The sequence below is a fragment of the Echinops telfairi genome, unplaced genomic scaffold, assembly GCF_000313985.2.
Source record: "Echinops telfairi isolate 266 unplaced genomic scaffold, ASM31398v2 ScPeMD7_655;HRSCAF=1070, whole genome shotgun sequence".
Lineage (NCBI taxonomy): Eukaryota > Metazoa > Chordata > Mammalia > Afrosoricida > Tenrecidae > Echinops > Echinops telfairi.
In genome coordinates this window covers 23,954,418-23,975,956 of record NW_022104553.1, presented here as the reverse complement: position 1 = coordinate 23,975,956, position 21,539 = coordinate 23,954,418, and the positions used below count along the sequence as shown (strand labels likewise).

The following is a 21,539-nucleotide window of genomic DNA, read 5'->3' as shown; positions in this document are numbered from 1 at the left end:
GTCAGATTCAACATAGCCCTCAATGTGACACCCTTGATTTCCAACACCTTATAGAGGTTGGCCAAATGCAGTAGTTGGATTTCCTGACTGCTGCATCCATCTGAATAGATGTGGTTCCAAGCAAGAGGAAATCCCTTGATAGCATGTGACTTATTGGTCCAGGAACCCTGTTTCCGCTACATTGAGTTGTCATCCATACCAAAGGCTGCAACTGCTCTTCATCAGCAAGTACTCCAATCCTGCACACTTTCAGCAGGCAGAGCTGCGATCACGGCTTTTTACTAAGTCTTTCTCCAATTCTTAAAAATAAAAATCTTTTATTCATTTTATTGGCAGCGGGTGTCTTACAAATCTTAAGAATTCATCATTCAATTGTATTAAAGCACACTTGTACATATGTTGCCATCAACATTTCCAAAACACTTTCCACTTGAGCCCTCCTTTTTCCAACTCTGATGCCATTTTTCCTATCTATAATCCAGATTCTCAGCTTTTTCCTCCAATATACAGATTAAATACAGTGAGAAGAAACAATCCAGGTGGCACACCTTATCTGATTCCCCTGTTCAGTTCCTACAATTGCCTCTTGACCTATGTTCACATTCCCCATTTTCACAAATGTGTTCTAGTATTGCTTTTCTTCTCAAGGCCATCCATAATTTGGTATGGTTCACAGTCAAATGACTTTGCATAGTAAATAAATCACAAGGAGACATCTGACACAGCTCATAGGACATCAACATTTCATATTTTAAGTTCTCTTCTGGACGCGGCCTGAAGGTCTAGCAAAACTTTATTGTTCTCTGGCTATGCTATTTGCAGAAGGGTTGTTAGCAAAATGTTACTTGCATGTACTATCAGTGGTACTGCTCCACTCTTTATGCATTCTTCCCATAAGTATGGATCTCTTCCAGTCACTTGACCAGTCTCCAAATTTCTTTGGGTACCCAAGAGTACGTCCAGAGCTACATCAGCTTGTTTTAACTTTAAATGGCATTACAGAAATCCCTGGAGCCTTTGTTTCATGTTTTCAGCACACCGTGGACTTCTACCTTCAATATCATTGGTTCTTGGTCATGTGCTACCTCTTGCAATGTTTGGATGTCAATTACTTTTGTTTACACTGTTTTTAAAAAAATTCTCTTTTGATGCTTCCTACATGGTTCAATATTTTGTCCATAGAATCTTTCAATATTGCAATGCAAGGTTTTTGAAATATTTGTTTCAATTTGAGATATGCTGAGCATGTTCTTCCTTTTAATTTTCTAACTCTAGGCCATTCAAAATTTCATTGTAATATTTTCCTTTGTCTTTTCCAGTTGTCCATAGAAATTTTCTATTTGTGGGGGACCAGCCTCCACAGCTTAATGGATCCTAAGGGGTGGTTGTGTAATTGAAGTGTAAATTAAATCAACAGCAGAAAAGACATGCAAGGACTTACCTCTTTCTTGGGTGCTGGAACCAGAGGGGGTTGTGTGTGAGTGTATTCTCCAACAGGCTTATATAATCACTGGGCATGCAAGCTAAGCAATACATGTAGGTTAACAGGAGGGCATGTACTCAGGTCATATACCTAATAAAAAAGGGAGGTACTAGGGCATACATGTAACAGGAAGGCATAACTAAAAGGATGGTCAGGTCCTAGAGTTAAGATGGCGGCTTATTAACCTTGGTCATCCCTGAGCTGACTTGAGTTTAGGGGTCCCTGAGCTCTTCTTCAGGTGAACAATCTGTGCTCCTTATCATAAGGGAGTCGGCTAAACAAAGGGTCAGGCGGACAATACTATCTGATTGCTCTCAATGGCAGAAAACCGTCAGGCAGATCACTTTCAAGTAGATAACCTTTAAGTGTATAGTAAGCAACCATAAGCTTGTAATAAACATTTTAAGATTGGCAGTATTAAGGGGGGACATTGTGGGAAATAACTTTAGTTAGAATAACTGGGATTAATTTCCAACTCACAAGTGCAAAGATCTTCCTCCACCAGAGCCTCAAGTGTTTACCCATAATTAAGTGGGAGCCAAGAACCCATCTGCTTGTCCGCGGGATATGCATGCCTCAGCTTTACTGTGGCATTTGTACTGACAAATTCAACCCCCCCTATGACCAACTACTCCAACAACAGCAACCAACCAACTAGCAGACAACAAAAACAAGCAAAATATAGGCAGGAAAAAAAACCCTATAGACATACGAAAGTAAATCCTTATCAACCCTCTGTATATAAGGTAATTTGCATTATAACACCCATCTTTCCAATGACACCTCACTCTGGACTCTGTACGTATGAGTCTATGCAAATACAGTTCCACGGTGCAACCCGAGTTGTTGCTCCACACAGTTCAATCTCCCATTCGATTGTGCTGTTTTACCCTAGGCATGGGGGTAGGTGCCAGTGGGAAATTTCCTGGATTAGTTCTTCCAAGTTCAAATCTCTACCCAATAGCTCAAAACCAGCCATGTTCCTGCAAGGGGGAGAAAGGATGTCCTAAATATATGGTGATTCTGGGTCCTTTTCCATTGGACAACCACCCAAACCAGGGGTTCCCTTGAGGTCCGATGACTGCCACTTCCACTGGTCTGCGGTAGTCACTTTTCTTCTTCTCTCATTCGAATGCCCAGTCCTCAGTCCCAGGCAGTGTTGAGGGAGGGCACTGTTCATTCTGCAAATTCCTCTATGTCAAATCCTTCTGGTGTAGCCCTTGAGTTGTGCCATGTTGCCCTCAAGGTCAGGATCCAAGGGCGTTATTGTGCTTAGTCCATGGTGTATTTCACTGAGGATTAGTTAGAAACATATTCATAGTGTCTATCCAGGAACATAAACTCTGGACGATTACCTCCCTACAATCCTTATTTAACATCCCTTCCTGATGTACAGCTACTCTTTCCCCAATAACCCAATGTACTCACCAACAGAATGATCAATGTCTACTACAAGATGTAGATGCATCTCTCCCCTGGTCCTGGTTTGATTTTCTGGCAAGGTTCTCCTTCCATTCTTGGGTCCACTGTTTTGCCCCAGCCTTGTCTTGATGTTGTATAGATTCTCAACCTTCCTAATGCCATGGCCCTTTAATACAGTTCCTTATATTGTGGTGACCCCCCCAACCATAAAATTATTTTTGTTGCTACTTCCATAAGATTGGTGGTCTCTTTTTAAGGAGTGACCCCAGACAATGTGAGGTCTCCCCCTTCAGTATGTGTGAGCCATTTCTTGTCATAACTTCTCTCTACATACATCTATACAGGTCTCAGAGCTTTCTTCTCTACAGGGTTCCGACTGACACAGCATGTACACAAAAGGAATAAGTCATCAAAACACAAAAGCAGCAGTAATAGAAGAGGAAAAAGACTGAGCCACTTTTTTTGACATAAATAAGCCACTCCTTATCAATAATTGCAATGAACATAAATGAACTAAATGTCCCAAAGGAAATAGTATTAGAATGGGCTCAAAAGAATTATCTGACTATATGCAATTTCCCTGAGGCATTCCGTAGACCCAAGCCAACAAATAGGTGGACTGACATGGGATGGATAAAATACTATCAACCAAGACAGCAGAGGTACAAATCTCAGTATCAGACAAAGTAGGTGTAAATATAAAACCTGCTAGGAGATAAACACACATATCACATAGTTATAAAAGGGCCAATTTACAAACAAAACATAATCATAAATACATATGCCTCAACAACAGCACAAACTTAGAAAGGAATACTGATCAAATGAAAGAAAATGAGTACGCAATAATAATTGAAGTTACCAATACACCTTTCAGCATTAGAACACCTAGAGAGGTCAACAAGAACACGGAACCAAAATCTAGCTCATATCACCAGTAATGTTTACCCTGTTCTACATTCTGCAGAATCCAGCTTGGTTTTCTGAAAGTTGCTTGTTAATGTATTATGAGCAAGATGGCATTCATTGAAATCTCCATCAACCATATTAAAGCATTATTGACTTTGCAGTTTTTCCTTTTATCACTGTATGCTTCAACAGTTCCCTAAGGGTTCAAAGTGCAAAATACTAATTCCTACATGAATCCTACTTGGAGTTGCATTGACCCCTCTACCTTTCATGTTTTATGTAGGAATGGTAAGAAATCATATGAAAAGGAGATCTTCAGGGAATGGATTATATAACTCGTTATGTAATTTTATGGGCTTTTGTGTGGCCTATTTTATTTAAAGGACTATGGGACAGAATATCCATCACAGGTTTCCCGGAATATATCTTCTAAGTACAGCCACAATCCTCAATGGGGGCAAAGATGCCAGGTTTCACCTCATGCACTTTGGACATGTTATCAGGAAACACCAGTCTGTGAAGGATATCATGTGTGGTATGAAACAGGGACACCTAAATAAAGCTGAACCAATGACACACAGTGGCGGCAACCTTGGCTTCAAACACAGAACAACTGTGAGGATTTGGGGAGTCTGGGTGGTGTTTCTTTCTGTTGCCCATCAAGTTATGAGTTAAAACCAACTCCAAGGTACTTAAAACATGCATTTTAAGATACTGCTCACACGCATGTACTTTGTGCTCAAGAACGTTAGAGAAACCCAAGTACGTTGGGAAACACTGCCACTAGCCTTCTTGAACTTTCAGGAAATTTTCGTTGTGCATTCCTAAAGGTAGATACTGCATGGCTTTCTAGGATTCTTGGAGCCAGTCTTTGTGATTTCTACCAAATGAGTGGCTAGAATGATACAAATATGAGGTATGTGTCGCCCACAAGAGGCAGCTTGCTAATAATGTAAATTAGGCCATTTGGCTACACACGTGGTTTTACCCAAGAGTGGATCCTCTGGTAGTCACAAAGATTGGACTTCTGCCTCAATGCTCACCCACACTCCTTTCATACATGACTTTCCCCAAGTCTTTCCTGATGTGAGGGCCTGTAACTTTCAAATAAAGTTTGCCCACACTACATGCACACAGATGGCTTTTCCCCAGTGTGTGTTTTCTGGTGTTTACGGAGACCTGATTTCCACTTGAAGGTACACCCACACTCCTTGCACATATATGGGTTTTCCCCAGAGTGTCTCCTCTGGTGTTCAAGGAGCGATGACTTCCATTTGTAAGCTTGCCCACACTCCTTGCACACATAGGGTTTTTCCGCTGTGTGTGGGGTCTGGTGGGTGATAAGATGTGACTCCAAAAGAAAGGGTTGTCCACATTCCTCCCACACATGTGGCGTTTCCCCAGTGTGTCTTTTCTGGTGGTGAATGAGATTTGACTTCCAAAAAAAGGCTCGCCCACACACCTGGCACACATGTGTTTTCTCCCCAGAATGTCTTTTCTGATGCATGTTAAGATCTGACTTAAAAAGAAAGGCTCGCCCACACTCCTGACACACGTGTGTTCTTTCCCCAGTGTGTCTCTTCTGGTGCGTGGTAAGCTGCGACTTCAAAACAAAGGCTCGCCCACACTCCTGACACACGTGCGGCTTTTGCCCAGTGTGTGTTTTCTGATGGTGAATGAGATTTGACTGCCAAAAAAAGGCTCGCCCACACTCCTTGCAGACATGGGATTTTTCCCCAGAGTGTCTTTTCTGGTGCATGATAAGCTCTGACTTAAAAAGAAAGGCTCGCCCACACTCACTGCACACATGTGGCTTTTCCCCATTGTGCTTTTTCTGGTGGTGAATGAATTGTGACTTCCATTTATAAGCTCGTCCACACTGATTGCACACGTGGGGTTTTTCCCCGGTGTGTGTTTTCTGGTGTTTAATGAGTTCTGAGTTCCATTTATAGGCTCGCCCGCACTCGTTGCACACATGTGGCTTCTCCCCAGAGTGTGTCCTCTGGTGGAGGAGGAGATCCGACTCCTTGCTATAGGGTCGCCCACATTCGTGGCACACATATGGCTTGTCGCTAGAGTGTATTTTTTGGTGTCTGGTGAGATCTGCATTCTCTTTAAAAGCTCGTCCACACTCCTGACATACATGTGGCTTTTCCCCAGTGTGTGTTTTCTGGTGGTGAAGTAGTTTTGACTTCCATTTATAGGCTCGTCCACACACCGTGCACACATGGGGCTTTTCCTCGGCGTGTACCCTTTGGTGTTGGGTGAGATATACCTTGTAAATAAATGTTCGCCCACACTCCTGGCACACATGGGGCTTCTCGTGAAGCATGGATGTTTGCATTGTGTTGATTTTGTCGTTGTAGTCACAGTCTGGTCCGTGCTCTCTATGGTTGACTGCTCCAAACCTGGAGGTTTCCAATTCCTTCAAGACTCTCTCTGTTTGCAAAGGTGAAACCCTTGGGCATGAGTTGGGCTCCACACCTAGCCCGGTGTGGCCCTCTCTAGGACTGGCTGACTCTTCCTCAGTTGGGCAGGAGGTCTCTCTGCTTGCTGGACTCACATACAAGCCTTCAGGGGTGACATAGCTCTCCTGACTTTCCGGGTTTTCACTCCAGCAGCTCTGACCAGAATCCTGCTGCTCTGGTCGCTTCTGAGGCCCTAAACTGAAACCCTTGGGATGGAAGTGATGTTCGCCACACAAGCCTTGGGCCACCTGAAGCAGATGTTGGCTGAGGACTTGCTGACAAGGGATATGTAAAAGGCAGGCGGAATAGGAGCACATTTCTTGATTTGTTTCTGCTGCGGAGAGAAAGTTTTTCATTAGAACAGCCATGAGTTGGCCTTGCCTGGACTGTCAGCCTTCCCTCATGACACACAGCCTCTGACTGCAGGAGTCCCTGGGTAAGACAAATAGATAATGGGAAACATAACTAGCTGTAAGGCTACTGGTTTTGAAGACAGGCCTGGGCATCTGATATCAATAGGCCACTGCTTAGACAACTTTATGGAGAGATCTATGTGGTCAACATGGGCCAGACTTCACTTGACAGCCCACAACAATGATCATATGCCACACTGCAATTATCTAATAGAAAGACAACTTGTTTCTCAACAATACTTTTATTCTCCAATCTGCTTAACTCTACTTTCTATTGAAATCCCTAAGCGCAGTCAGTGTGTGTTGGGTTCTCAAGGTACTTCCTCTGTTTTCTCTATGAGGGCCAAAGAATGTCAACATCTGCTTTAGGGAAAGGTAGGGAGAGCTTTAGCAGAAGACTGCCTGATGCTTCACTGGAGAATACGTCTCCACCCAGACAATGCTCCTGCTGAGCTTAGTAAATAAAACTTCCTTTGATGGAGTATCAGTGGTACAGGACTGTGTAGGGTTTATTTCTGTTCTACAGAGGGTTTCTGAGAGTCGGAAATGACCCCAGTTGACAACTACAATATCCAAGGTAAATTATTAGGCGAGACTGAAGCTCCCTTACTTTGAGACACACTGCAGAATGGTATGTGCATCGAACATTTACTAATAGGCCTGGAAGACTTTGCAGCACATCCTAACAAAACAGCTACAGCTTGAACATTATTAACTTGCATGGTGATCTGATAAGCTTTTTTTTAGAAATCCTTTGATCATAAACTTAAAAGAAACAAACTAGATCGTGCCCCACAGAAGCCCTATAAGACCTTGTAGAATGGCCCATAGAGATTCTGTGGCTGTAAATCTTTAGGGAAGAACATTCCCAGAATGCCTTCCCATACAGCAGCTTGGGGTTTCAAACATCAACCTTTCGGAGCTATAAGGGCACACGGATGATCAATAAGTATCTACGGAACTAAAGGAGGGAATGAAGAGAGGCACATCCTTACCCAATGAGAGCAGATTCCCATAAGTCTCCAGCATCACCACCTTGTACAGATGCTTCTGCTCAGAGCTCAGTCCCGCCCACTCTGCCTCTGTGAAGACAATGGTGACGTCCTCCAACGTCACAGGTTCCTAACATGAATCAGTGAACACGGGATCCACATCAGCTTTCTCAGTACAATGAGTTTAAGACATGGGTCTTGAGAGTCAGGATCTAAAGGCCATCTAAGCCTTTCAGAGAACACAGTTCTCCACAGCGATTCTGTTGAACATGGCTGGATCCACAGCCTTGGGGCAACATCTATGGGGAGAATCCATGATGCGCAAACCTCATCCTGGGTCTGGAATGTGTGTGAGGTCACAGGGAACTGATTTTCCAATGGCTCTTACAACATTAAAAAATTAAAACACCCAATTTGTAGACGGCTATGAAGGACAGTGGGAGCCCAAAACCCACCTGCAGCGTACCTAGCCTGATTAAGCTTCTGGCATAACCTCATGAGATTCTTCTAGGTGGGAGCTTTTTTTTTGGTTATTCCGTGAAAAAAAAAAAAATTCTTCCCTGGGGGGGGAGGGGGGATTTCTTCCTGGTCTTTTCTTTCTCACCCACTATTTATGTATTTTTTCTTGAGACTATTATTATTTTATCCTTACCACTCATTTTTTTCTGGTTTGGGCTGGGTTTCTCAATAGGCTAAGCACAGAAGGAATAGAGGCATAAAGGTAAGAACTGATGTAAAGGTTTATAGGGGAGGTAGAGGTGGGGAATTTCCAAGACTGTAAATCCTTATTAGACGTTTTAGAAATCCTCGTATTTCTCCTACACATTCACTGGTGAATTCGAACTGCTGCACCGGTGCTTAACAACTCAAAGTACAACCTTGGACAAGGCTTTTTTTCCTAACAACATTAGGCAGGGTAAGGGGTTTCAGAGAGCAAACAATTTAAGTGGGGGGAGGGCGGAGTCTCTAGAACTGATTATGATTATACAACTCATTTTACAACTAGGGGTGGGGGGGAGAATATGCTCTAAAATCAATTATGGTGACGATTGTACAACTATTGTTGTTATGACTGAACTATTGCATTGTGTGATAAGCGGATTAAATGCCAATAAAAGTGCTTAAAAAAAAAACAACAACAACCAATAAACAATTGCCATCGAATCAACTGGGACTCACAGCAACCCAATAGGGCAGCGTATAACAGCCCCGGTGGGTTTCCGAGACTGTAAATCCTTATTGGACTAGGAAGCTTCATTTTTCTCCCACATAGCCATTGGTGAATTTGAACTGCTGACCTTGTGCTTGAAATCCCCAAATAATAATCCTGGGCCAGCACCCAGGCTTTTCTTCCTAGTAACATTAGGCAGTATAGTAAAATAAGTGCATTTCAGGGTTCATAATGGAGGGATTCCAGCATGGGGGCATATAGGTTGGGCTCCAACGAAGGGAAGGCATCCTGGAAGTGGGACCTGTGCCAGGTATTAGGAAATGGTGAGGATTTCAAGGAGAAGATGGAAGGAAACTTCCACTATAAAGGTGGGAAGGAACAGAGGGGCATGTTTAGACTTTAGCTAAAGAGTTCAGGAGATTCCATGGGATCTGGATATTCAGTATCTTTCTGAATTTTAATCTTTCCAAATAAAATCCTCAATACTTCAACCCATGCAGAGCAGCAGCCCATAAAATATAAACCACATTACAGAGGGCAAAAACAAACAAACAAACAAACACAAATGCAGGACATTCACAGACAGTTGTAGCACTGTGGGTGGGCTGCGTGTGGGATGTGTTTATCTGTGTGGGGCAGGGGTTACTGCTGGATGACGAGTTATTGCTGGAGCACAGCCTGAGATCGGCTCCGTTTCCTTTTGGTATCACTCCCTCCGAAAGGGCTCGCCCCATGGCTGCACTCATTTATCCACGGTTACCATTGTACACAGACAACTCAGTCTGTGGAAATCACAACAAGCTACCGAACCACGGCTGTGTGGTCCGTCTGGACTCATAGTGTTGCCACGATGCAGAGGGCATTCAGAGGCCATCGAGCTTTCGGAAGCACTCTCCACCTTCTGCCTGCACAGCTCACGGTGAGTTCGAACGGCTGTTTCAAAGGCATCAGGATTGGCAATGTCAAAGGTCACTGAGATAAGTTTTTTAAAACGCTAGACAAGACAGGCGGACTAAATGGTTGCAACATTAGGATCACACTCAACACTCGAGAGGATGGGCTAAGGGCTGGGCAGTATTTCCATCTGCTGTCTATGGGGACACAATGGGTTGGAGAGGACTCCAGGGCACGAACCTCAACAAATGAGGTCGTTCTAAAACTCACCATGCTTCCCCTTCTCCTCTGGGAGCCAGTCAGTAGATGAAGAAGTCAAACCTATTAAAAAAGAAACAGACTGTAAGGGCGGACACCACCCACGATGCTCCTTGTCTAGCTTGGGCTACAAGGAAGCAATCAATTGACTCAGTGGTGGCCTCCTGTACACGAATCCTCAACTTGAAGTTCTACAGACCCACAGCAAACTCTCAACTTTGCCCTTCCATCTCTGAGTCCTTGCTTCATGGTTCTCACACTGTCTCTTGTCTTTAAAGGTAAAATCTTCTCAAAGGTCTGCTCTTCTTGGACAGAAAGGGCAAGGCAATGTGACGGTCTAAATGAAGTCAAATGACTACTGCAAAGGGCTTGACGGGAACACTTGGAATTGATTTCCTTTCCAGATGGAACTCTGTTACCTGCGGTGACTTCTTAAAACCCTAGTTATAAAAGCCCCTTGTTTTCCAAGCATCCAAGACCTAGGAGGAGAAAAGACGGCTACAGTTGTGGATCCTTTGTGTGGGCACTATACTCAGGCCTCTTCTCGTCCTCTCTCACCCTCCTCAGCTGTCAGTCACAGAGCTGAGGTCAGGCTGAGGTGGCTCTGGGATTTCCACCTTGATTCAAATCTGTTCCCTGGAACGCTCCTTTTTACCTGCCAAACTTGATTGTGCCGGTAGGTTTCTACCTCTCAGGTTCCATTTCCAGGTCCCAAATCAGCTTCTGCTACCTGAGCCAGAGAACACAGAGTACAGCTCAATGCCTTTGGAGAAAAAGACTCGGAAACGCCCAACAGACCAATCAGGTCATCAAGAAATAAGCCTGTCGTCTCACTAGGCTGAAAGTTCCACTTGTGTTCAACTCCCCAAGTCCTAGTACTTGGAGACATTTGGGGGTTTGAAATGAGCCAATCCTAGTCACTGGGACTTCTACAGATAACTTACTCGTGTGTATTTGTGTATGTCACCTGATCCTGTCACAGTCCTCCACTCATTTGGTGTAAGAGGCAGTTTTAGAAGGCCATGCCACCCTCAGAATGATCTCAGATATACTACCCAGAAATCATTTCAGTCCACCTGGTTGCTGGTGTGAACTCCCGGGGAGTCAATTCTAATTTAAGATCTGAGCAAGAAGTTCTCAAGTGCCTGATGTCTCAGTACCTGAAGGCCAGGCTTACCTTCCAAGCCGCCTCTGTGTGTGGATTTGAACTACCTTACTTTTCAACAAGAGGTAGCTGAGTCTAATTGTGTGTGCACTACCTGGGTAGGTCACATTTCTGCCTAAGACACCCAGTCACTGGACTCAAGTCAATGGAAATTCACAGCAACCCCATCAGACTGAGCACATGTGGTCTTTGGAGCTTCTGTCACTATAAACCAGATTCAGAGCTCAAGGCCTCATCTCTTGACTACAGAACAGAGGATTGGTATAAACTGTGAACCTTGTGGTAAGGAAAGCAATGCTTATTGAATGTGACATCAGGGCATCGTGGAAAATCACTGTTCAAAGGGGTGAAAAGGGCATCTTTTGAGAGTTGGCCCACCACAAAAATCACTAAAATTTCTAGGATACTGTCCCATACAGACTGCGAGGACATACATTTTACAGAAGCTGACTGGCACACCTTTCCCCTGAGGAGCCACTTGTGGGGCAAAGGCCAACATATTGGTTACTAAATACTTTACATACTCACCCCGAAAGACTCCTCCAGCAAATCCACATCCGATCAAATCCCTCCAGTCCCCCAGGGATCTCAAATCAGCAACATACTCACTTCCAACCCAACCCATCCAACAGACCAAAGCACAGAAGATCCCCAGACATCAAGCCTGCCCATCTTGTTCCTGCGCCACGACCACCTGGGGTGGCTCCTGAACTTACTCACTGCCTGAGTCTATTCACTCACTCACAGCAATGCTGCTGGAAACACTACAAAGGGCCTACAGGGTTTCCAATGCCATATATTATCATGGCAGCCCTCCCCGTTTCTGTCCTTTGGAGTGACAGGGCTTTTGAAACCACTGACTAGCTGAGACTAGCCGAGAATGTAACCAAGGAGCCACAAGGTCTCCTTTTGGGTATATTCAGCTACTAAACAAATCAAACATACCTTGATATGCAAGACCTGGATTCCCTTCAGGACCCAGAAATGCAACAAATCATTCCCCACCCAGAACTCTGGGATTTTAGATATTCGTGTATAAGCTGAGTTTTTCAGCACACCTTTAATGCAGTTTCTGTGGTAGAATTAGGTCCCTCGGCTGATATCCGGGTTGGTTGGCTTATACTCAAGTATATACGGCACTTATCCACACCCCCACCAACAGAACTACATCAGTAGTGCTCCTGGCTAAACATATCCATGCTACATATTGTATACTAAGGAAGGGCTGGTGGTTAAGATTAATGCCACTCAGGAAGCACACAGTATATGGGAAATCAGTATCTCCAGGGGAGATAACAGACACTCACAGGATCAGGACAACGTGACATTCTATAGTCTAAGCCTCCGTTGTTGTTTTTCCACATAAAAAACTTCCCTATCTTTGAAGACCAGATATGATTAATTTAAGATAGGTGCACAGGGCTATTCATGACTACTGCAGCATCTAACAAACACTAAGCTTTCTACTGCGATAAAGAATTGCAGTCTTGGAAAAACACAGAGTAGTAGCTCCAACATATCCCGCAGTTTCAGTATGAGCTGATATCCATTCCAAGAAGAGGGAATATATCTAAAATGACCTTTCCAGCACTAACCAGGGATTCGAACTGAGAATAAAGGAACTGTGCCTCTGTCAACTACACCAGACACTAGTGACAGATTTCATTTTGATTTTCAAACTCCAACTTGGCTGCACCATGAACATGACCTACTGAAAAACTGTGCCGGGAGGGTGGGGAGGGAAGAGTTGCAGGCATATAAGGTCCAAGATGCTCATCACTGTTTCAGCCAGAGACCTGTTGGAGTCCCCAAATTCTCAGTTTACTTCTCCAAGCCCTTTACAGAGGAAAACAGCAGAGTCTACAAGGTGCAAAAATTCAATGACAACAAGGATCCTTTATCGTCTAAACTATGTGCCAGGCTCCAGGTAATGTTCCACACGTTGGTGTTAATACACGGTCTCCATTAGGAGACAAAGAAGGCACGGTTCACAGCGAACAGGAGGGCAGAGATCGCTCCCTAATGTCTCAGGATTCATTGCGATGAATCGCCCTTCTCTCCCTAGATGGATTTGTCTGCTGAAACTTACCAAGTTGCAAAGGAATTCTACCGCAAAGGAAGAGCTGTGACATTTCCATATATTTTTTAGGAAGCTACAGTCCAATCCTGCTCATCTCCACCATTGGATGAACAGCTAGCTGGTTAACTCTCAATCTCTCCATCAAAACCATCGGGCTGCACACTGTACCCAAGAAACGCATACCGACTAAGGGTGGGGTGGAAAGGGGGAGCCGATTACCAGGATCTACATATAACCTCCTCCCTGGGGGACGGACAACAGAAAAGTGGGTGAAGGGGGATGTCGGACAGAGTAAGATATGACAAAATAATAATTTATAAATTATTAAGGGCTCATGAGGGAGGGGGAGCGGGGAGGGAGGGGAAAAATGAGGGCCTGATGATGGGGGGGGGGCTTAAGTGGAGAGGAAATGTTTTGAGAATGATGAGGGCAATGAATGTACAAATATGCTTTACACAATTAATATATGTATGCATTGTGATAAGAGTTGTATGAGCTCCTAATAAAATGATTTAAAAAAAAGAAGAAACACTGGGCGAACAGCCTTTCCAAGGCCTTAGACGAATAAGCTTCCAGAGTCTCTATGGAGCGTCTCCGTTGGAGACCGCTGCATCCCGCCTCACCTGCAGGCAGGCGCTGCACGTTTAATAAATGCCTTTTAGCCATTTCGGTCGTCTTTTTGCCCAGCCCCCACCCCACCTAAAACTCGCTCACTCACCCACGTCCCGTCCGGTAGCGATAAGCCGGGGCTGTGTCCACCCAATGACCAAGCTCCCCCCCTCCCGCCCCGAGGCCCTTCTCCCCCAAATCGCGACCCCAACCCCCCAAACCTTTCAGGGTGCTTCCGCCTGCCGGATCTTCCTGCGCTCGAAATTACCCGCCCGGTGTGGCGCACGTCCGCGCTCACAACATGGATTTGTGCCGCAGCGAGACGTTCACTGAGCGGACCACGGCCGTGACCGAGGAGCGCGTCCCTCGGGGGCGTCCGCGGCCGCGAGCCCACGCCGAGAAGGCCGTTCCCAGGAGGGCTGCCGACTCGGGTCCTTCCACGAGAAAGGCCCGTCCCGGGCGCTTCCGGTTGCCGGGCCTGAAGGACAAAGCCGGCCGGCTACCGGAAGTGGCATTGCCGGTCGGCGTGGCGTGGATTTCTCGGGGCTTCAGCGAAGAGGAAAAACCCGGAAAGTGCTGTGTTCGCCGCTAGCGCTGAGCGAGCCCGCGCGCCCCACTCCTCCCCTCAGGCCGGGGCGCCCGCCGACGTGCACAGCCCTCCGCTCAAAATTCCGGTTGGCGCCGGATGAATGGCCCCGCCCCTACGTAGATGGCCCCGCCCCTACGTAGATGGCCCCGCCCCTACGTAGACGGCCAAGCCTCTACGTAAACGATCCCGCCTCTACGTAGATGGACCCGCCCCTACGTAGACGGCCCCGCCTCTACGTAAACGACCCCGCCCCTACGTAGATGGCCCCGCCTCCTGCTGCTTTAACCCTTTTCAATCCGGGGACCAGAACATGCGTCGCGGTGCTAGCTGCTGACTCGGCGTCCAGAAGGTTACGAGGTGAGTTCCTCTGGGTCTCCGGCGAACTAAATCCTCTTCCAATCCCAGATTGCCCCCTGGACATGCCCTCGCTGGAAAACTGCGGTCACAACACGTGTACGTGGGCAACGAGGGCAGACTCTGGAAGGGACGGATGAATCCAGTACCTGGAACAGGGATGCAAACCACCATGGTGAGGATGGCGCAGCAGGGAGCAGTGTCCCAACGGACTCAAAGTCATCAAACACCCCCTCACAGACACCCACTCTCTGGGAGGACGTGTCAGCTTCTCCCGGTGCAGGAAGATGAGGACCCTCGGTTTCCTAACCCTGTGCTGCAGGAAGTCTAGGGTTTCTTGGTTGAATTAGCCTGTGGACCTGAGCTGCAGAGGCATTGTTTTATGACAGGCAGGCATGTCTTCTAGAGCTGCTGGCCAATTCTAGGAATTCACCCTCCTGAAGGAAGGGCCCTATTGTCCATGGCTATAGACACTCTTACTGGCTGTCCAGATGTATGTGTTTGCAACCAGTGAGTTAAAAAAAACAAAAGAAAACAAAAGATGCCATCATGTCTTATCCGACTGTGTAATATAGACTCTAGGACAGACCACAGCTCCCCCTTTAGGTTTCTAAAAATGTCAATCTTGACAGAAACAGCCTCATGTTTCTCCAAGAGGCTGCAGGTGGGTCCCAACTTCTGACCCTGGGACCGGCCTCCCTACACTATCCCACTGCAGCACCGGGGCTGCTTACAGAGCCCAAGATCCCAGACTGATGCAGTGCATTATTAGGTCATAGGGTCCTTCTATTGAATGCCATCCTCCTGATTGGTTGGCCAGGTTTCCAACCCACTAGGCTCATACTGAGTCATCTCACCCACAGGAAGGTTGGATATCAGGCCTGCCAAGAAGAGTAGGGAGTGGAGCATGTCATTGGCCACTCAGGATCGACCCATGATCAAGGTGTTGAGAAGCTTCCTGACTTAGAGGACAAGGACCTAGAACACTGCTGAGACAGCAACAGTGGAGGGATGACAACAAGTGGTGGCAGAGAAACAGCAGCATTTGAAAGGGCAGAGGTTCTGGTGAGCCACTGACTGGGAACACTGAATGTCTTTGGGCATGTTACTTGCTGGAGGTGTGAGGGCTTCTGGAGACTGGTTAGCCCATGGATGGGGCTGGAGTTGAGCACCTTTGGGCTTACGTGAAGTGAAGTGGAGAGCCTCTAGGGACTTAGGACCACAGCTAAAAGATATTGGTAACATTTAGTCGTGAAGGTCACTTGTCAAATTGCCCTGAGAGGCATCTTGGGCACTGCTGAGTATCGGTTTTCATGATTGAATAGTTATTTCTGATCAATAGTAGCCTAGTACTTCCTGATGAATCCCAGTGTTGTGAATACTGTAATATCTGGCTTCTCTGTAGCCATCCCAAGGACAGTCCCAAATAGGGAAAATATTAACAGACTGCCATGGTAGGGATGGTTAAGTGTCCACCATGTTGGTAAAAATATTGCATGCAGAAGGCATGTGTGACTCATCTCATTGAAGTCATATGGGCTGTTGATGTGGATTCCGACTCTACCCCCATAGCTTGTTGCTGTCAACTGCAAGCAGCTCAAGTAAAATTGTTTGCTTCCTTCCCCACCACACCCACTACCTGCACCAAGAAAAAGGCCCCACCTTTCTGCTCTTCAATCAAGGCAGTCCCCCCGAGGGTTCATTTGGGATATGCCAGCATCCCTCCAACTGGACACTTACCAGGAAGGCTGCAGCACATTATTCCAGAAAGACCCCTGCCGTGAACTCACTTCTGATCATCGATATTCTATCCATCGCCCAGTGCCTCCCATTGCTTTGACCTACTGTAAATGGGAGAGCAATCCCTGAGGGTCCATGCGTGTCAGCCACTCTTCAGATACGTGCAGAGATCAACACAGAGGTTGCTGTGTGCCATGAAGCAGACGGTTTTGGATAACCCTACATCCATAGTTATAAAACTTGTTGAGGGAGTCTGTGGGCTCTGATCGCAACAAGACAAACTTCCTTCCAACAGAGAATGTTAGCACCTCCCTCGCCGGGACACTGCCCACGACAGTCTGGTAAGAGTGGCTGAAGAATGCACCATCTCAAGTGGAATCAGTTCCCACTGTGAGCTCACGTTACACCTGCCACCCTCAACATCCCACAGGTCAAGCCTCTGACACTGACAGCACAGACCTCCTGGGGTGTCAAATTTGCTTAGTCTCCATTACCGCTGGTCACCAGTCAGGACTCCTGACAGAGGCTTTGGTGTGCTAGGAAGGTGGTGTCTGGAGTGGAGGTTTACTCACAGCCAGAAACCCGCCAGAGTAGTAAGGAAAACGTGTACTGGATTCAGGAGACCATGACATCCGTTGTTTCTCTCCTCCAAGGACTTAATTGTCATATTGGTTGGTGCAAACTGCTAAGGAAGGTGAGAATTAAATGTCTTTCGATTTGAGATGTGGTGAGCATCTTCTTTTTACTTCTACGTCTAGGTCTTTGCAAATTTCATTGTAATATTTTCCTTGGTCTTTTCCAGTTTACCATTAAAAAATTTACTCAACTCTTGGACTTCATCATTTCTCCATTCATCTTAACTTTCTACAGTTTAGAGCAGGTTGGAGTACCTCCTGACATCCCCCTTGACCTGTTCTTATTTTCCCCTTTCTGTAATGATGTTTTTGTTTTATTCATGTATGATGTCATTAAACAGCTCATCAGGTCTTCTGTCATTAGTGTTCAATGCATCCAGTCTGCTCTTAACATATTCTCATAATTGAGGTGGGATACATTCAATTCACATTTTGGCTTGTTTAAATATTCTTCAGCGTCAACTTGAATTTAAATAAGACCAATTGGTGATCTGTTCCACAGTGTACCCCTGGCTTGTCGGAAGCTGATGACATGGAGCTCCATCCTCTCAAAACATAGTCCATTTGATTTCAGGGTACTCCATCGGGAGAAGTTCATGTGTATAGTTACTTCTTGTTGACAGAAGCTGTTTGTGATGTCATTGGTCTCTAAAAATTCTACCACGTCATCTCCACCTTCATTTTTATCACCATGTCATATTTTTCTATCAACCTGTGGTAGTTCCATAATTTCATGTCAACTTAACGATATACAAATGTAGGGGTTGGATTCAACAGATTAATCACATCACAGCCTGATGGTGGCTCTTTGTGGGAGTAGTTTACTCTTGAGGTCACGGGGTAACTCCTCTCTGCCTGAATCTTTCCTGACCTCAAAAGCTGAAGGCATCCTGGGATGTTTCCACCAACCTTGAAGCTAGGTAACTTTGTACCAACCAGCTTAGGATCTTCCTCCATCATTGCAATTGACTGTGTGAATCTGTGGAAATCACAGATTAGTATCAGAATGATGGACTTGAGTTGGCCTTGGCTGAGTTGTTTTCTTGATAGAGAATCACTTCAGGATGCAAAGCTCTACTGCAACAGGAGTGTCACTGGATTTGTTTCTTGTGTTAGTCTGAGTGCAGAAAGATTACAGGCCAGTAGGTGGAAAGTCTTGTGGATCTAGTGGCGGTGGAGGCATCTTAGCGCGGGTGTAGGTCTCCACATGGCTCCTCTAGCTCCAAAGCTGGCTGCCAACATCATAGCTCCCTGTGGCTTGTCAACAGGAATGTCTCACAGGGAGTGAGTGTGTGTCCGGCCTCCAGCAAGCTATTTATCTCTTATCACCTCTAACTGAGGCCATCAAGCTGCAACCTGATTGACAAGTTAAACTTCATCCCTTCACTCAATAGTCTCAAGTTGACAACAGTTTATGAAACTACCACATTTCTCTAGACAACCATGCTAAACCATTTCCTCTTTCTTTGCAACCATTGCAATCTAATTGCCAATAATTATCCATGTATCCTGATTTCACATTTCATCAATTTCAGACTGAAGACATCAAATTATTTAGTGTCTTCACCAAGAGTTTTAGTGGTTGGTGCATCATTTTGAGTAGTTGTAAGGTAGGATGTCTTTGGCTATGGATCTATCTTTTGACAGAGAGCATTGTACTTTTAAGTTACATCTTCCGGTGTCTTTTTTTTTGACTCTGAATGTGACACCATTATTCTTGAGTGTACCCTCCCTGTCATAGGAAATCTTTCACTGGCTGATTCCAAATGACCAGTACGATTCAGTTTCACCACACTATCTTCAAAGCTATCGATCTTTATGCTTGCTTTCCATTTCATGGTTGATGGCTTTTAACGTTCTCAGATTTAGACTTTGTACATGCTGGTTATCAATTATTAACACTTGCAGCTGTTTTCTATCATTTTGAGTTATGCTCCATACAAATGCAAGTCCAGAAGGCTTTCCCCCGTGCGTCTTTGGGCTCACTGTACTTGGGGTGGCACCTCTTGCCCACGGATCTTTTAAGACCCTTCAAACCTGAGGGGCTTATCATCTGGCACTATCTCTGACAATCTTCTGCTGTTCATGCAGTATGCTGTCTCTGACAATGGCCTGCTGCTACTCATAAAGTTTTCTGTGCCTAATTAATCAAAAGTGGACAGGGTCTTCCTTCTCCATCATATGCTTTGTTAGTCCAGAAGCTCTGCTGGAATTTGTTCACTTGGGGTGACCTGTTGGGGTTTGATATATAGTGGCCTAAGTTCCAGCCTCCCGGAAGCACACAAGCCACCAAGGTACACCACCTTCAGATGAGGGGTGGGTGGTCAGAGTAGGTCTCCTTGATCTCGGCACAGCCTTGATAAAATGGAGGGAACTTCTCTTCAGGGTATGACCTAGTGTAAACTGACAGTGCATGGAAACTGCTGATTGGGATCCTGCCTCTGATTATATCCCTACTTGATCCCCGAAGCCATCAGGAAACTACTGACTTTGCATTCATTCGGCTGATCTCACATTCATTCACCTCCGCATCCACCAGCCTGTGGTCTCACTGCTTCACCCTTTTGCTTCCTCTCCATTAGTCCCATTGCTACAGGAGTCAGGGAAGGCCTTCAGCTTCCTCCTGACCCGCGGATGATCCCACTTCTTCAACTGGGTGCGCCGTTTTTAATCAGAATCTCTTTCTATATATATCCAAATCTCACTGCCTCTGTGCTCTGTTGGGTCCAGCGTAACAGAGCACACTCAAAGAGAAGAAGCCATCAACACCCAAAATGTCCCTGGAGAGGCTCTGGTAAGACCTGTGACACTGTGGCTAGAGTTGCAGGCCAAGTCTGCTGGGACTTCCTGTTGTTGATCACACAGAGGGTACGGAACGTTGGGGTCTGTTTTGGGGGTGAATAATGGAATGCCAAATAGTGAGGCAGGGCGGTCACGACTTTTGTTGGGGGGAAAAGGTTAGCAAGGGAACCGCGGCCAGTAAAGGGCGTTGGAGGGAGGCACAAAGGAAGCAGGATGTTATTAGCCATCAGGGCTGACATGCACCTGGGGCAGGAGAGTGGCAGGGTTTAGAGAGGGAGGTTGGCCCAGGCATAAATCAAGATTCTCAAAAAGAAGGAGGGAGCAGAGAGAGGGAGCGATGCTACAAAAGATCCTGAAGTCTATGTGAAGGAAGTGTTTGTGGGTCACGGGGAGGAGACGAACCAGTCAGGGTGCAGTGTAGCGAGGATGAAACATACAACTTTCCTCTAGTTCCTAAATGCTTCCTCCCTGACCCCCACCATCATGATCCCAATTCTACCTTACAAATCTGAATAATATAAAAGAAGCTTGGTCATGAAAGAGGTAGCTGCAGTCTGGAGAGAAGTTCCTTTTGGACATTCCACTACAGTCTGGGCTAGCCTGATACAAAGACTTCAATAACGCTAATTGGACTTGTGGTGGTCTTTTATCATCTGAACCTGCCACACCTTCAAATACTAAACTTGTTTATACCCCTTCTCTGTTCCACTTAACAGTGGTATTCCTTAGCTCCGACTCCAGGCACAAACCCAATATATAGGGAGATGCTGATGCTAGCATTTTAAAATGATCTTCAGGAAATTTTCTGTGCATTCGTTACAGTATTTTCTGGGTACTGAATGACTTCATAGGACTCTTTGAAGTCAGTCTTTGTGATTTGTAACAAATGACTGGTTAGACTACACAACTGTGACCAATTTGTGGCCCACTAACAGCTGGCTAAGAATGTAAATGAGGTCACTTGGGATCACGCATGCCATTTGTCTCTTGTATAAGGTGACTAGACGTCCCACTTTTGGTGGGACAGCCCTGATTTTTAACAATTTTTCCCGCGTCCTGTGGCATTTAAAAAAAGTCCCAATTTTTGGGAAGAATGCACGACAAGCTAGGATATATGGTTTTCGGCTGGCATGTGGCTATTTCGCCAGGATAGGAGTTTTATCAATGGTGTCCCGCTTTGCCAATGTTAAAGTCTGGTCACCTTACCCTTGCAGATCCTCTGGTTGATGAACTGTAACTTCCCAACAAAGGTCCCATCACACTTCTTGCACACGTGGAGTTTCAGTGTCTCCTATGGTGGCCACACAAGTTTGACCTTTGCCTAAATACTCGCCCGTACTGGCCACCAACAGTTGAATGGGTCCTTAGGAATGCCGTTGCGAGCATGGAAAATACAAGTAGACAGTGGGGCACAGGAGCTTCTTGTTCCCAAGAAGGAGAATGTATTTTCCAATGGGGATGTATCATCCTGGGCCTTACAGAGCTTTTAAAAGGCATACATGTACTATGTGAACACCTAACACATTCGATGGGTAATATCATATGGGGGGTAACA

The 21,539-nt window shown here is 45.7% G+C and overlaps 2 protein-coding genes across 4 annotated transcripts in view; both read right to left on the bottom strand.

Moving 5' to 3' along the window:
• Positions 1-1,244: 1,244 nt before the first annotated feature.
• Positions 1,245-14,216, bottom strand: LOC101663115 (zinc finger protein 343-like). 3 transcript variants are annotated; one of them, XM_045292974.1, is made up of 5 exons: positions 14,086-14,216; positions 10,666-10,740; positions 10,023-10,073; positions 7,691-7,817; positions 1,245-6,616 (listed from the first exon to the last, which is right to left on the bottom strand). In XM_045292974.1, the coding sequence occupies exons 3-5, from the start codon at positions 10,023-10,025 to the stop codon at positions 4,938-4,940; spliced, it is 1,809 nt and encodes a 602-aa protein (XP_045148909.1). In that variant the 5' UTR covers positions 10,026-10,073; positions 10,666-10,740; positions 14,086-14,216; the 3' UTR covers positions 1,245-4,937. The 3 variants fall into 3 exon arrangements, with proteins under 3 accessions (XP_045148909.1, XP_045148911.1, XP_045148910.1); XM_045292976.1 differs by lacking the exon at positions 10,666-10,740; XM_045292975.1 differs by lacking the exon at positions 14,086-14,216 and having other exon boundaries at positions 10,666-12,050.
• Positions 14,217-14,895: 679 nt separating this feature from the next.
• LOC101663435 (histone-lysine N-methyltransferase PRDM9-like) overlaps positions 14,896-21,539 on the bottom strand; it is a 12,811-nt gene continuing 6,167 nt past the window's right edge. The window contains 1 exon segment of the mRNA XM_045292654.1: positions 14,896-14,956. Within this exon segment, the coding sequence (XP_045148589.1) occupies positions 14,896-14,956 (61 nt within the window).